Source organism: Chelonia mydas, chromosome 2, assembly GCF_015237465.2.
Source record: "Chelonia mydas isolate rCheMyd1 chromosome 2, rCheMyd1.pri.v2, whole genome shotgun sequence".
Taxonomy (NCBI): Eukaryota; Metazoa; Chordata; order Testudines; family Cheloniidae; genus Chelonia; species Chelonia mydas.
The window spans coordinates 184408262-184423547 of record NC_057850.1 but is presented as its reverse complement, the minus strand read 5'-3'; the positions used below and the strand labels follow the sequence as shown (position 1 = coordinate 184423547).

At 38.2% G+C, this 15286-nt stretch overlaps 1 protein-coding gene across 2 annotated transcripts in view; it reads left to right on the top strand.

Annotated features, from left to right (window-relative positions):
• DNAJC13 (DnaJ heat shock protein family (Hsp40) member C13) overlaps window positions 1-15286 on the top strand; it is a 101238-nt gene that overhangs the window by 78251 nt on the left and 7701 nt on the right. For both annotated transcript variants that reach the window (XM_043540795.1, XM_037890309.2), the window contains 13 exons: window positions 923-1102; window positions 2497-2664; window positions 4372-4485; window positions 4869-4985; window positions 5834-6011; window positions 8089-8180; window positions 9126-9225; window positions 9916-9990; window positions 10161-10273; window positions 11283-11452; window positions 11999-12041; window positions 13730-13903; window positions 14998-15177. In XM_043540795.1, coding sequence (XP_043396730.1) covers window positions 923-1102; window positions 2497-2664; window positions 4372-4485; window positions 4869-4985; window positions 5834-6011; window positions 8089-8180; window positions 9126-9225; window positions 9916-9990; window positions 10161-10273; window positions 11283-11452; window positions 11999-12041; window positions 13730-13903; window positions 14998-15177 — 1704 coding nt within the window. The remainder of the gene's footprint in view (window positions 1-922; window positions 1103-2496; window positions 2665-4371; window positions 4486-4868; window positions 4986-5833; window positions 6012-8088; window positions 8181-9125; window positions 9226-9915; window positions 9991-10160; window positions 10274-11282; window positions 11453-11998; window positions 12042-13729; window positions 13904-14997; window positions 15178-15286) is intronic.

The window sequence follows — 15286 nt, the reverse complement described above, 5'->3', positions numbered from 1 at the left end:
GCTGAGCGGTGTGGAAGAATTGCAGACTGGAGTCTATTAAAGCAATTTGTATCAGAAGTAGTCCATCTTGATTGCACCATGTGAGGGAAAGCAGGATATTAAATCCCAAAAGTCTGACTCCGCTATGTTTTTGCTTCTGAATACAGTGAAACCTTTAACTGAGTTTCGGTTAACCAGGGTTTTGATGATCATTTGAAGGTCACATGTAAAGCTGAGAGGTAACCAGAATATCCATTCTGCTGAAAACTTTTTCACAATGTTTTTGTTCTGAACTGGAACAAAAAGTCAAAAATGCAAAAATTTTCCACAGAACAGAGATTTTTGGAAGAACCCTAATTTCCAGTTGCCCGACTGGCTCCTTGCCTCCCTAGCACCCACACAGACAGCTCACCAGCTGGTAGGGAGCAGAGGCTCTCTTTGACATCAGTCGCTCCAGCTGCTGGCCAGCTGCACAGGAGACTGGGGTCTGGAGAGGCACTGCTCCCCAGCAGCTGGGCAGGAAGGCTGCAGAGGATCTTGGGAGCTGGCTGGCCTAACCAAGCAGGCAGGCAGCCCAACTGCCTGGCTTCCATTAAATCAGGATTTTCTGACAGAAAACTGTTCGGTTGGAAAAATTTTGAACCAGCTCTAGCTATGTGTCCCCTGAAGCTTTATGTAGATGCTTATGTTGAAGTCGTGAACACCATAAGCCTTTTTTTCTCCCCCCATAGACTTCAGATTTCATCAGTTTATGCAGATCCTTAGTATCTCGCTCGTTATATTTAGGTACAAGATTCAAAATCTTAAACACGAAATTTCTCTAAAACCAAAACATTGTTCCTGTTGACGAATTTGCTGGTGTGCTATTTAACTTTTTCCTTTTAGGTTAAAAATTTCCTCAGTCACCAAAAATACTGAATGTCAGTTCTCCTTCATTCCTCAGAACATTCCGCGAGTGGCTTCCTTGGGAGTGGAATGTGTCAGTTCATTTGCTATCGATTACTGGCTACAAACACATTTGTTTCAAGCTGGAATTTTGTGGTATTTACTCGGTTACCTCTTTAACTATGATTATACGCTAGAAGAGAGTGGCATTCAGAAGAGTGAAGATTCTAATCAGCAGGTAATATTTCTGAGCAACTTACACTTGACTCTATTTCAGACTTTAAGATGGATGTTGGTTACCATCTCTTTTGAGGTGGTAATGTGTTTTCTGAATAATAATGCTTAAACTTAAGTGACTTTTTCTGTTGACTGTACATACAAGTTTATCTTGTAATTGAATTTGTTGGGAATAGATTATGGAAGTGCCAGTTGAGACTCATTAGTTAAGGTTCAGTTTTTAGCTTGTATAGCACAGATTTGAACTCTGTTAGGCTTGAAAAATACATTTCCCCAAATTACATGGCTTTGAGTTTAAAAATTACTTGCATCTAATCTGGAACCATAAATGCTAAAATGCTTTAACTGTAACCATATGATAAATGTATGGTGTCATACAGGGCAGAGTTAATATGGTTTGGGTGCACTAAATGTGCACTTCCAGATCATTATGGTTATGCTTAAGAAATTCTAACATGTTAACTCTGAATTTTCTAGCTTACAGTACTTTGGTTTTGGGATAATTAGGGCATCCCTGTAACGTATATTACAATAAATTATTGATGGGTACAGTTAATGTTAAATTCATGTTAATGTAACTTTTTTATGGGAGTAGATAAAATGATAGGCCATAAACATTATTATCCAAATATAGTACATATTTTCCCAGTAGAAGAATAAGCAGGAAAGTACTAGCTGTAGATAGTCCAGAACTGAAGAAGTAGCTGGTTAGTTGTCAGAAACACTACTTTTATCTAAAAAACTCTTAGATTTATATTAGCACCATAACAGGTTCCTCCATAGCAGAAATGTATAACTTCAACTGGTTGTAAAACCCGTGGGTCGGAATCAGTTATTCAAAACTGCTGCATATCTCTCTTGGATCAGCTCAATGAGGAGCCTTGCCAGGATGCAAAAAATACCATCTTTTAGTGCACTGTTGAATCATTTATACAAAGGTTTAAATATCTCAGAAATATGCCTTTGTTCTAGAAATTGCCATTCTTTGGTCAAATATCCCATTAAATTATGAACTAAGAAATTTTCATGTCCGTTTAAAGCCCCAAATACATCTAGTTTTCTTCATGGGCTTTACACAGGTAGATGCAGACAAACTATATTGGTGTTACATGTCAAAAACTGTTAGTATCTCTTAGTGTTCTGCAACACCTAGTGCTGTGCCCAGATGCATGCGTATTTCTGTCTGTCAAGGTTGGCGCATAAACAAGAAGTAAACTAAAGGGACCTGAATTTGCTTATGATCATGCAAGGCATAAAAAAAGCATTGGACAACTTATTTTCAAGAGGTGGTTTTTAAAAAGGTAGTTGATATTTCTCTTTAGCTTGCTTCAGGTTTCTGTTCAAGATTAATAATAGGATTGACCTTTTTAAAATTTATGTATTTTTCATTTACAGGAAGTAGCCAATGGTCTCGCCAAACTCAGTCTTCTTGCTTTGAGTCGTCTTGGAGGGTATTTGTCTGAAGAACGAGTTACACCTGAAAATCCAGCAATAAGGAAAAGCTTGGCTGGAATGCTGACACCATATGTTGCAAGGAAACTTGCTGTGGCTGCTCCTACTGAGGTACAAGAATGTCTAAGGCAACCAAAGTATTGACATTATGTAAAACAACCTACAAGAAATGATTGTATATTAAAAACTTACTTGTTAGCCACAGTAACAAATAAACCAGAGCAGCCTGAATACTGAGAAATGAAGTGCAATTTGATAACCATTTCCCAGTTAAATGACTAAAATAACTAGTGATCTTTAGAACAGAACTCTTGATTTTTGTGAATGTTTTTAGAACAGTACCTAGGTAACAGTGACTATCTAATCAATTTTTTTAATCTTAATAAAAATTTAAGGCTTGAATTGACCAACGATGCAGGTGAACACCCTTACCCCAAAATGTATGAAAGGTACAGCACTTTGCAACACAAAGATGGGAACAGAAAGTGAATTCAGGGGTTGCAGGTACCAAGGTTTGGGGTAGACAGCATGGTGCTGGGAAACAAAAGTCAATGCAAGGATAGAATTAAGACTATAGTGTTTAAAAGAAGGGAGCAACAACGTACAGAAGGGTAAGAGCAGCAGAGAAGTTGGAGGTTAGTAAAATTATCAGAGTAAATTATGGGGTGGGTGGGAGCATGGGAGTGAACAGGAGATGAGTTTGTAGTTAGAGGTAAGTGACAGCAAACAATGTTCTATTTAAAAAAAAAAAAAATTAGTGACCAATATGAGTGTGAAGTAATACCAAAGATGCAGGTGGATTCTTGAGTCCTCGCACTTAAACATGCCATCCTAGTGTTCTGAAATGGATGTTGCTTATGTGCGGGTCGGGAGCTGAGATGAGGAAGATGGCAAACCAGGCCTTGTGGTATGGTTATGGTGGAGAGTATATAACCATTTGGAGGAAGAAAGGGAGAAGAGCCAGATGGAATGCTCCACAAAAGAAGTGAGGAAAGATTCTCCATTTAGCCCCTCACACCATTTACTGTTCAATGCCTTTGTTCTGATGATTGAGAGAGTGGGAAGAGCAAAGGAGAGAACAGTGTCTGAGTCCTCAGCTGAGTTTCGGGGAGTACAAGGAAGTAAAGGTGGTGGTTCAAGGTAAGCTTATTTGGAGCTGGAACAGGCAGAGGAAAGTGGGCAGTGTAAAGGACAATTATGAGGTTGTCAGGGTTATCTCCTGAAATGTGTGTGGGGATGGGGTTGGAAAAGAGCATGAAGAGGAGAGCATAGGGATGAAGAAGGTGGAGGAAGTATGGGAGGAAAAAGCAGCATTTGCAGACTAGGGGGTAATACTGAAGACCGAACACAGGTGCAAGGGAAGGAGTTACAGCGGGCGCTATGAAGGAGTGCTGCTTCCAGTTGCTGGCTGCATGGGGGAGCTGCTGTTCCTTGGTTTCTGGCATGTGTGGAGTGGGAAGAAAAGATGGAAAAACTGTGCATGCAAAACCAGCATTTATATTGTGCGTGCATACTTTTTTGCAAGTATCACTTCTTTCTGTTCTCCCCTCTTCTCCCCCCCCCCCCCCCCCCCCCAAAAAAAAAAAAATCATATCTGGAAAATTTGGCCTTAAGCCTACTCCTGAAATCCAAGATCTAGCCAGTGGGCCACATAATCTGAACCAGATCTTCACACAGGCCATAGTCGTCCCCGTCCCCCCCCCCCCCCCCCCCCCGTATGATCTCTTCTCTTGGAACAGTGTTAAAACTCTGAATGTGCTTTTTGTGTAGAATTGTTAAACCCACTTATTTGCCTAAACTCTTTATTCTGTCTCCTAGATTCTGAAGATGCTCAACAGCAACACAGAGAGCCCCTATTTGATCTGGAACAATGGGACAAGAGCTGAACTTCTTGAATTCCTGGAATCTGAACAAGAGAGCATGATAAAAAGAGTGAGACACTCCTAAACATTTTTATGATAGAGCCTTTTTCTAGGTTGCCTTAAATGATCTGGTATCCTCACATTATAGGAAGCTTTTTTAAAGCTCAGGAAAAATGGGCTCATGCAGTTTTAATTATCCAGCCACCGAGAGAAACCTTACACTGGCCAACTTCTCAGATATTTTTGTTCTCGCTGCTTTATTCTACAAACTTAAAACATATTTGTACGAAGTCTTGTGCTGTTGCTTTTGCCTTGTCTGTGTTTTGGTTTGGAAATAGTGGAGTCACAGCAGTTAACTCTTTTCCATACCTCTATTTAAAAAAAAAAAAAATTCTGTATATGGTGGGTCATTTTGTAAATATATTTAACAAAGCATATTTTTTTTTCTTGAAGGGTGATTGTGACAAAAGCTATGGATCTGAATTTGTCTTCAGTGACCATGCAAAAGAACTTATTGTGGGAGAGATTTTTGTTAGAGTTTACAATGAAGTCCCTACTTTTCAGCTAGAGGTGAGATTGTTAATTTTGCTGTTTGTGAAGAAACCTCAAGCTGGTCTTTCAAATGGTACTTATTTTGTGAATTTAAACCAAACTGCCATTTCAAATAGCATTCTGAAGGGCATCAAGAGTTAACGCTCCCAGGAAGTTTTATACAAAAGCTTCAGCAGTTGTATTAGAAATATTCATCTAAAGCTGGGGCATCTGCAGCTCCTGTTAACTTCTCAGGGTATTTCAACATCACAGCATAGACTATGATCTTAGGCATTTCCATTTCCTTAGGATGTATCATCTTGTTTTATCTCCCAGTTAAACAGGAGAGACAAGAATCCAAACTGAAATTCTCACTGGCAAAGAAAAGCATGGATTTGGTCAGAATTTGTGTCACAGGCATTTTGACACAATTTTAAATGGCTAAATACTTCCCTAGAATGGCTTGAGTATTCCACACTCTTCTATCTTAAGCTATTAGTTTTATGCTTTCTCAACAAAGATGGAGATGCTTGGTCACATCTTCAAACTCTTAACGGATTTTATCTGTAGTTAAACTGTAGTACTATCATGTCAGAAGAGGGGAAAACGGCATTACAATAAAAGACTGGTGTGAATATACAATAATTGTCCACTGAGGGTCAGAACCTTCTGGTAAATAGGAAAGGAATCCTAGCTAGAACATGCATTGGTGAAAGGGGAGGTTCTGGTATGGAAAAGCTGAGAATCACCGCTTTACTGAATTTGGAAATGGCTTTTGAGCTTGCTGTACAATACAGTTCCATACTTCTAGTGCAGAATGCTTTGTATATGCTTTTGAAATACATATAAAGATTCTTATGTACACTTACTGATCTCATTATTTCAAGTTTCCAAAAGCATTTGCTGCAAGCCTTTTGGATTACATTGGCTCACAGGCACAGTACCTTCACACGTTAATGGCTATCACACAGACTGGGAAAGTAGAGTCTGATCAACATGGAGACCGGTTACGGAGGGTTGAAATGGCATTGGAGGCGCTGAGAAATGTTATAAAACACAACCCAGGTAACCTTAAACATGCTGAATTGATCAATAAGCAGCACTTTGCAAATGACCTCATTATAGATTTATTTTAGATACATGAATCTAGCACTAAACCTGTGCATGTTGCCAAGCTGTAGAGATTCATGCTGCTGGCTAGCCAGTTGTCTTAAAAGGAGTATTTCTGGAATACTTTTTAAAGACCTTTAAATAGTTTAACAGCAACATTGGTAGAATGCTTTGCTTTTCTTTGCTAGGAAAATAGTGAATTTCACTGAGAAGGTGTTTTTGTTTTTCCCTTTTCTTGCTGTTGGTACATCAGTCTCACAGAAATCTTCTTCACCACTTCTCCAAGGAGAGCAATTTTTTTGCCAACTGAGTAAAGTCTCTTCATGCAAAGTTGTTTTTAGTCACCTATGGTAAAAGGGGGTGTGAGAACACTTTGTGCCTAGCATAGTGAAATATCAGGATCATTTTGCAGAGCTATTGTACTGTGTTCAAAGACTTGTTGAAAACCAAGCCACTTAAAAAAACAAAACAACAAAAAACAAAAAACCTGTCCTAGCATAGCTCTGTTTAAAGGATGGAACCCCAGGGATGGTAGAAAATGTTTTAGTATGTTGAGGGAAGACGCTTTTCAAACACACTGGGTTGCTAAATTTTTAATTTAGTTTTATGGAAACTATTACTAGACGAAAACTTATTAGAAATTCTTAATTCATGTCTTTGAACGTGTAATAATACTACAACACTGAAATGTTCTTGGCGTGGTGGGGGTGCAGCCTAGACCTATTCAGAAGTAGAGAAAAATGACTGCTTTTATTAACAAAGTTCTGTCCGTGGAATAGGCTATTTTGAAGGGGCCAAAGAGGGGATGGGGGAGTTTTGGTGAACTACTAGATATTATGTTCTGTGTAATCAAGCTGAACTTTCATTTAAAGGTTGTGTGGTGGGGTTTTTTAAATCTTTCCAGAACAACCTGGGTTCTAATCCAGTTCTCTGGCAATTGCAGACTAAAACTGAAGATAAAAATTTGTGTCTAAAGTGAAACTGTTTCCCTGTGTTCCTTCAAAGGGGGGTTACTGTCAATGCTAACTTTTTTTGGAAGCTTTTGAACTTCAAGACAAATTTTTGCTAAAGGAATTTAAAAATATTTAAAAGTATCTCTTTAAAAACAAAGGGTTTTTTTTCAGCTACTCTGATGCTGACTTTAAGGGCCTTTTCTTTAAGGAAGAGTGGGCGGTCCCGAAACTGAAGAGCTGTCAAATGCACAAAATAAACAGGAAAAATCCAGGAAACTACTACTTTCAGTTACAGTAATCTCATACATTACAAGTAACTGTGGAAGCAGAAATGTGACTATAATGTTGGTAATGTCCCTTCAAGTAGTGAAAGCTCACTTTGGCAAAGATTAGACCTAAGTCTAAAGTTTAATTCTGACAACACTGAAGGTCTGCATGTTAGCAGTTCTGCAGTTGACAGGCAGCAGGTTCTTGCAGAGAAGACAGTGGGGTAGGATTGGCATGAAAGTGTTTGTTTGAAATAGAGACTGAACATTAGTGTCAAATGTATATTAACTCTCTAGAAGTGGACTAACTTTGTAACAGCAAAAGAGAGAAAGTAGCTAAATGTCTGGAAAACCATTTGAACTAGATAGTTGAACTGTAGACCCTAAATGTATTTGATTTTAACTGAATTATCGTGTTTGACAGGTGCTCGCCAGTTCCTGCAACCTTGAAACCATACACCCTATTTTTTTTATCTACTCAGTACTTGGTTTTCCAATAGTGCCATTAATGACTAATGGGGGGGAACCTATACTGATCCCCCTTCTTTGATATAGCTATTTTTCATGTTAGCTTGGTGCTTTCACAGTTGCACTTGCAGGCAGCTTTTCAGATATTTTATGCATAGTTAGTTGTATCGCAGTAGCTGCGAGTCTTAGTTATGGAACAGGACCCCATTTTACAAACACAAAGATGGCCTGTGCTCCAGAGAGCTTAGTCTCTTTAAAGTAATTCATATTGTGTGTAACATTGATTGGGCAGCTCTTCATTAAGTGTTCTTTCCAATGGTAAAATAACTTATTCCTCCTTTATAGGTTCTGAGTGTGAATGCATAGGTCACTTTAAGCTGATATTCTCCCTTCTGCGTGTCCATGGAGCTGGTCACGTGCAGCAGTTGGCTTTAGAGGTAAAAACATTGCTTAAGCAATATTTTTGTGTATCCAGCCCACAGTACCTAATCACATGGATGCTGAATGTAGTTTGTTGCATAGATGAGCCAGGTACACCTGGCTAGGCTAAGAAATTGCATTTTTAGTTTGTTAAAATCTGTCAAATATCCGTCATAACTTGCTCCTATTTAAAATCTAGACCTCATTCCAAGCTTACCGTTTTAGACAGTAATTCCTGAACATTGTGTGCACATTTTAATGCTGACTGTGTTAGGATATACTAGAAAAAATTATCAGTTTCTAACATTCGTTTAGCAAACAACTCGACCAAATAGCTCTTGAATCTGTTTTCTCAGTGGTTTTAGCACTCTTATATTTATATTATATTAATATTTAATAAAAATAAATTTAGGCTAGCTTAACAGTAGCCAAAAACTTTAACATGTATTTTTAGGAATTAACACCTTCATTGTACATGTCCTTGTAAAATTTCAACATTGGGTTTTGAATCTAGGTTTATTGCACCCACTGGAGGCTGTACTGTAGTACAGTAGTACTACAGTACAGCCTCCAGTACTAAGTAGTACTAAGTACAGTAGTGCTTAGAAGTCCTGACTGAGACTGGGGGATTGGGGTGTCCCATTGGGTGCTAGGTGTTGTGCATACACATAGTAGGATAGTCCCTGCCTTGAAGAGTTAGCTAAATACTCTTGACAAAGTATGGGAAGGGAAACTGGTACAGAAGCAAAGTTCTTTGCCCAAGGTTATACAGCAGGTCAGTTGCAGAGCTATAATTCTTGAGTCCTAATCCAGTGCCCCATTGACTGGACCAGACTGCCTCAAGAGAATTTACCTGATACAATATTGCATTTCTTCGCCAAAAGTGGCTTAAATGTATAATCTAGCCATTTGCCAAGAAACTTACTTTTTTTCTAATGATTCATGCTTTTCATGTTTTACAGGTGGTGAACATAGTGACTTGTAACCAGGAATGTGTTAACAATATTGCCGAGGCAATGGTTCTTTCCAATTTGCTGGCCCTCCTGCATTCCCTGCCTTCAAGTATGTACTATGCAGTTGCTTGTAGAAAGTTTTGTATAAAAACCAAACTTGACAAACTTGTGAAAAGTTAGTGATTTGGAATGCAACTAGCTGAACTTGTAACCTGATCCTGAGAGTATCCTTAATGTTGTAATATGCATGACCTGAATACCCGTTTTATACATCTAACTTTTGGTTCAGCTCAAGTACACCTCTTAATCACTTAAATTTCAAGCCTTTCATTTTGGGAAACATACAATTAACACTTCTTTGACATTCACTTTATAATCTGAATACTTCTGTCTACAATTCTTAATATCTATACAGTGTGCAATATCTCAATTTTTGTAGTTTCAACTGGTTGGTCTTCACCTGAATGACACCTTTGCTATGAACTTTGTAAAGGAAGTTTTAGGTAGATGGAACATAATTGCCTAACTGGAATTTAGTCAGGACTCTAGGTCTGCAATCTCTGACTTGTACTTACTTTTAACTCCTTTCTTTCAAATTCTCATTAGGTAAGCATTATTTTTTACTCATTATGATGCTTTCCAGGAACCAGTTCTTTGAGGGGAAAATCTCCTTGGTTGGCTTAACACCAGAACTGAAGTGTTCTGTTCTTCATGGCACTCAGTCCAGTAAATTGTATATGGAAGAACTAATCATAACAGCAGGCATAGTTTCTCTAATATTTCTGTTTAATCTTGACAGGTCGGCAGCTTGTTCTTGAAACTCTCTATGCCTTGACATCTAGTACAAAAATAATTAAAGAGGCCATGGCAAAAGGTACAGTATTCTCTGAATGGCTGATAAAGTAGACGTGTACAAAATGAAGATCAAAACTGTTGCAGACATGGTGGTGTGAGATTTTGCTCTGCTACTTAGAGCAGTGCATAACTAGTGGCTGATGTGATCTGGAAAAACCTAAACCTTTTTCCCCCTGTTTTTCCAAACAGGTGCTTTAATCTACTTATTAGATATGTTCTGCAATTCAACACATCCACAGGTCCGAACCCAGACAGCAGAGCTTTTTGCCAAAATGACTGCAGATAAGCTAGTGGGTCCAAAGGTGAGCAAGAGTGAATTTAAAAAGTTGCTAGGTTATTTTTCACACAAAGAACTTGGTGTCCCTGAAATTAAAGAAGAGGTACCGAACAACTCAAAATTCGTCTCCTTTGAGGAGTTAAATGTAGTTTACTACACCTGCCTGTAAGTCCCCCCTAACAGCTTTTGTGGGCTTACAGGGTTTTCTTAATGCTTTTCTGCTCTGTTGCTTGTCAAAGACTCAAACATGGGAAACTGATGGTACAACAACAGGGAAACTGGCTAGAAAAACTGAATGTTTCCCTAGTCTTTCAATTATAGTAACATTTAGGTATTTGTTTGAAAACATTTTACCTTTTGTAATATGATTAGATTGCAATGTTCCATGGAGCTTGCATAAGAACAGATATGTTTCATGTGATCACAAGAGTACTTGGCAAGATATAAATCACATTGGTAGATCTAGAGGGGTATGGATTTAGGAAATACTGTTTTCTAGCATGTAAAATCATTGATAGGGACAAAAGGCATCTCTTCAGGAAGGAGACTAAAGGGTAGTTTGATTTTCAGGATCTTCAAACTTGCATATCAAAAATGTGAACTATTTTTTCCATGTTTATGTAAAGAGAAAAATATATCATTTGTATTTATTTAACTGAAATTAATTGTCATTTTTTTACTTTCTAATTGTGAGATTTCAGGATAAAATCTCAAAAGCCCCCGTAACCAGCATAACAAAGATGTGATCTCCGATTTATCATTTCTAACTGACTTTTAGTCATGAGATGCCGTGTCTCATTGTGAAATTAATGGTTGGGTTTTTATACCAGATAGCTTATTAAATGAACTAGACATAAAAATGAGTTTGAATGATGGTTTCTCTTATTAGACAGAAGTATTTTGGCATAGTCATGTACAAATACATGAATTTTAAAAAAAACACATTACATAGGAAGATCTTTTATGATGCCATTGAGTTTAACTGGTATGGTGTTTGATATTATAAAATGGTTGGGATTGCTTTTCTTTTGCAGGTTAGAATTACACTAATGAAGTTTCTGCCTGGAGTCTTTATGGATGCCATGAGAGATAACCCTGAAGCTGCTGTTCATATTTTTGAAGGAACACATGAAAATCCTGAGTTAATTTGGAATGACCTCTCCAGGGATAGAGTATCAGCAACAGTTCGAGAAATGATGCTAGAGTATGTAGCCTTACTATGTCAATAGCTACTGTATTTGCTAAGTGACACACTTGTGTATCTGATTCCTTAGGTTCATTCTCACTAATTAACACAAATATCCATCTGTGACAAAAATTGAGTTCTGATTGATTTAAAAAGTAGAGAAGGATTAAGGCAATGCCTTCCGTTAGAGCTTGTGGGTTGAGTAGAGAGCCTCAGCACAACTGTGAATAATAAGAACCAAGCAATGCAGTGCATGTAACTGCCACGTGATGGCTACCCGCTGCCTATGGAGATCTAGAGAAAAGGATGGCACTTAGTTCTGTGTGCTCTCTCAGCCCAACAGGTCACATTGTTTCAAACCTGAGAAGGGAGAATTGAAAGTGAGGGGGAAAGAAGGTGGAGTTTTGGAATGTGACCTTTGCTTAACCATTACACGTGTCAGGGAGTGGGGGAGCCAATAAGGAGAGTGAAGGTTTGGATTTTGAATGGGAGCCAAAGTTTTGTTGTATCTAGGAACAATAGTCTTTTAATTTGTCTAATTTCTTTCTTTCTTTTTTAAAACAGGCACTTTAAACTTCAGAGGGACAACCCTGACACTAACTGGAAGGTAAAAGCAAAAATGTTCATATTTTGGGGCCCCAAGAGAAACAGTAGGGAAATGGGTAATAAGTGCTCACGCTTTGTTTTCACATGCATTCCTTTTCTCTGCAGTGGCGTAGAAAATGCCAGTGACACGCTTCTAGCAAAAACCACCTGCTCTCTCATATTACTGTAGCCTGGAGTTGACATCTAAAAAACAAGTTACACTGTAGAATTACTGAATCTATCCTCCAAATAACTCCACAAAGTCGGTCTCTTGCTAGAAGCGTTTAAACACGGGCAGGCTACAAATGTACATAAGTTATAAACTTAACAGTGAAGTTCAAAACTAAATTGTGATCAGAGAGCCTTAACTGGTCCCCAGTATGCTGACTTTCTGAACAATCAAATCTGTTGCGTGATCGTAGCAAATTACTCTGTTTTCCAGTTGTTAGTAATCCATTAAGGTTTTCATCACATAAAAATGTCTGTCTCAGCCAACTGAATTGGTTGTATAGTAAATTCCACCTCACTAGTCTGAACTGTTAAATGTATAGTAAAGTATTTGTAAATCTGTCCTAAAAATAATGAGTCCAGTGGTACCTTGAAGACAGATTTATTTGGGTATAAGTTTTCAGGGGTAAAAAACCCACTTCTTTGGATGCATGGAGTGAAAATTACAGATACAGGCATAAATATACTGGCACATGAAGAGAAGGGAGTTACTGGTTCTCCACTTGTAAGGTAACTCCCTTCTCTTCATGTGCCGGTATATTTATGCCTGTATCTGTAATTTTCACTCCATGCATCTGAAGAAGTGGGGTTTTTTTTTACCAACGAAAGCTTATGCCCAAATAAATCCCTTATTCTTTAAGGTGCCACCAGACTCCTCGTTGTTTTTATGGATACAGACTAATACGGCTACCCCTCTGATACTAAAAATAATAGGACATTAGAATCTCTTCCACTGCAATTCTAGTAATTCCCCTCAGAAAATGTAGTTCTGACAAAACAATTGAGTAGTGTTCGGAAATAGCTTAACATAAACAACACACCTTGACCTGTGGAGTATGTGCTGTATGGCTTCACACTTTAAACTGTCAAACACACAAGAAAGGAAAAAATGCAATTGTTGGTTCCAATAAAAATCTGAACTGGAACTTTTCTACCAGTTCTGGTGTAAAGCTTTCAGTATTTGAATGTCTTTCATAACAGTTGAGATGAGATGATTTACTAAAAAATCAGGCTCATTAGATTATCCTCAGTTAATGCTACACATAAAACTCATTAGTCTTCATCAGCCATGTCATTTAATTTCTTTTGTGATTAGTGGCCATCACTAGTGTACTTTCATTCCCTGTGCAACTAGCTGAACCCATGGACAAGATTTACTTGAAAATGCCCACTCACCATACAGTACTTCCAAGTTCAGTGTCTTGTTTTATAGGAAGGAATCAGGTACCTAGTGTTTCTACAGTAAGTTACTGTAAAGAAATTATGGTATTGCTAATGTTGCTGAACAATTCCGTGTTGGACATGTTTTAGGGAACAGAAAGCTGATAGTCTGTGGGTCTCTAATAAAAAAAAAAAACAACTTTAATGAAATCATGGTTGTAATTGGTTACAAGGTTTTACTGATTTGCCTCTTTCCTGATAAGAGGGGTGACTTATTGCTGAGTTTTATGGTAACTTTTGTTCTTCTCCAATTTTATATAGCTGCCTGAAGACTTTGCTGTGGTGTATGGTGAAGCAGAAGGTGAACTTTCTGTAGGGGGAGTCTTCTTAAGAATCTTTATTGCCCAGCCGGCCTGGGTTCTACGAAAACCTAGAGAATTTCTTATTGCACTGTTGGAAAAATTCACTGAACTACTGGAGAAAAATAACCCCCATGTAAGAAGCCTTTCTAGCTATGCGTTTAAAATTGTGTGCAACATATAGTAAGGGCAGAGTTGGGCAAATTTCAAAGCAATAATGTAAGATGCTAATTAGCATTTGGTTAATTTTGCTTCTGTCTTGGTGCTTGTATTTCTGCTTGCAATGGTGGTAGCAGTTTCCTTTTCAACATAGAAATAGCTTTAAATTTTATTTCTGATTTTGTGCAAAAGCACTTAGATAAGATGAAGCGCTTTAAAAATAATAAATAAGCAAACAAAAAGAATTTGAATGCCTTAAATCAAGAGTCCCTGTCTTTTGATTGCTCCTTTTAAGTCCTATTGGAATTTTAGCTCAGGGTATTGACTAAGGGAATACAAATCCAAGATAGCTCCTCAAACATTCTATAACTTCATGGCTTGCTTGGAGGAAAAGTGCACCTGTCTAGGTCAACCTAACAGTACAAAAAATCACAGAAAAAGAAGCACTTGCCAACATAAACTGCAACATTAATAGCAGGTTAGAAAGGGACGTTCAGTTTGTGTCACTGCCTTCCCATACTGCTGTTGACCCAGTTACATCACTGCTGAGCAAGGTTGCCTCCCCTATCACTCAGCTCAGTGTAAAAAGAATAAACCATTTTTAGCTTATTCATGGGATGAGCAAAATCATTAATTGTGCTTGAAACTCTCTCAGTGAGGGAAGTCAGTGATTCAGTGGTATCAAATTTAACTTAAAAAAAAATTCCCTGGACGCTGTCTGGAGGAACTCAGGTAGGCTGAAGCCCATCCTGGCTCAGTTACTTCTACTCTACTCATTCTAGTTTTTTAAGTGAAGCAATGTATTTAGTGAGTTTATGCAAACTTGTGTTTTGCTAACAGAGATGCATTCCCCCCCCCCCCCCCCAATTTACTGGCTTTAAATCACTGCAGAAATCAATGCGTATCTGTAATACTTTGTATCTTCTGACTTTCCACAGATCAGAAACAGCAAGTACTTGTGTACTGCAGTTGCAGTGGTATAGCCTGCTGCACTGAGCTTCTTTAATGTTTATAGCTAATTTTGACCTGGAAAATTAATAATTTAATGCAAAGACTTGTATGCTTTCACAGGGGGAAACATTAGAAACCGTAACAACAGCAACCGTGTGCCTCTTCAGCACTCAGCCTCAGCTAGCAGATCAAGTCCCACCACTTGGTCATCTCCCCAAGATTCTCCAGGCTCTAAATCACAAGAACAATGCTATTCCTAAAAGTGCTGTTCGTGTCATACACACACTGTCTGATAATGAGGTATCGCATTTAAGATTTTCTTTTAGATGGAATGTGTACTAAGTGTATATGGCGTGTATGTTCATACCAGCCTAGGGCTTGTTTACATGGTCCAACAAAGCACTCTAGA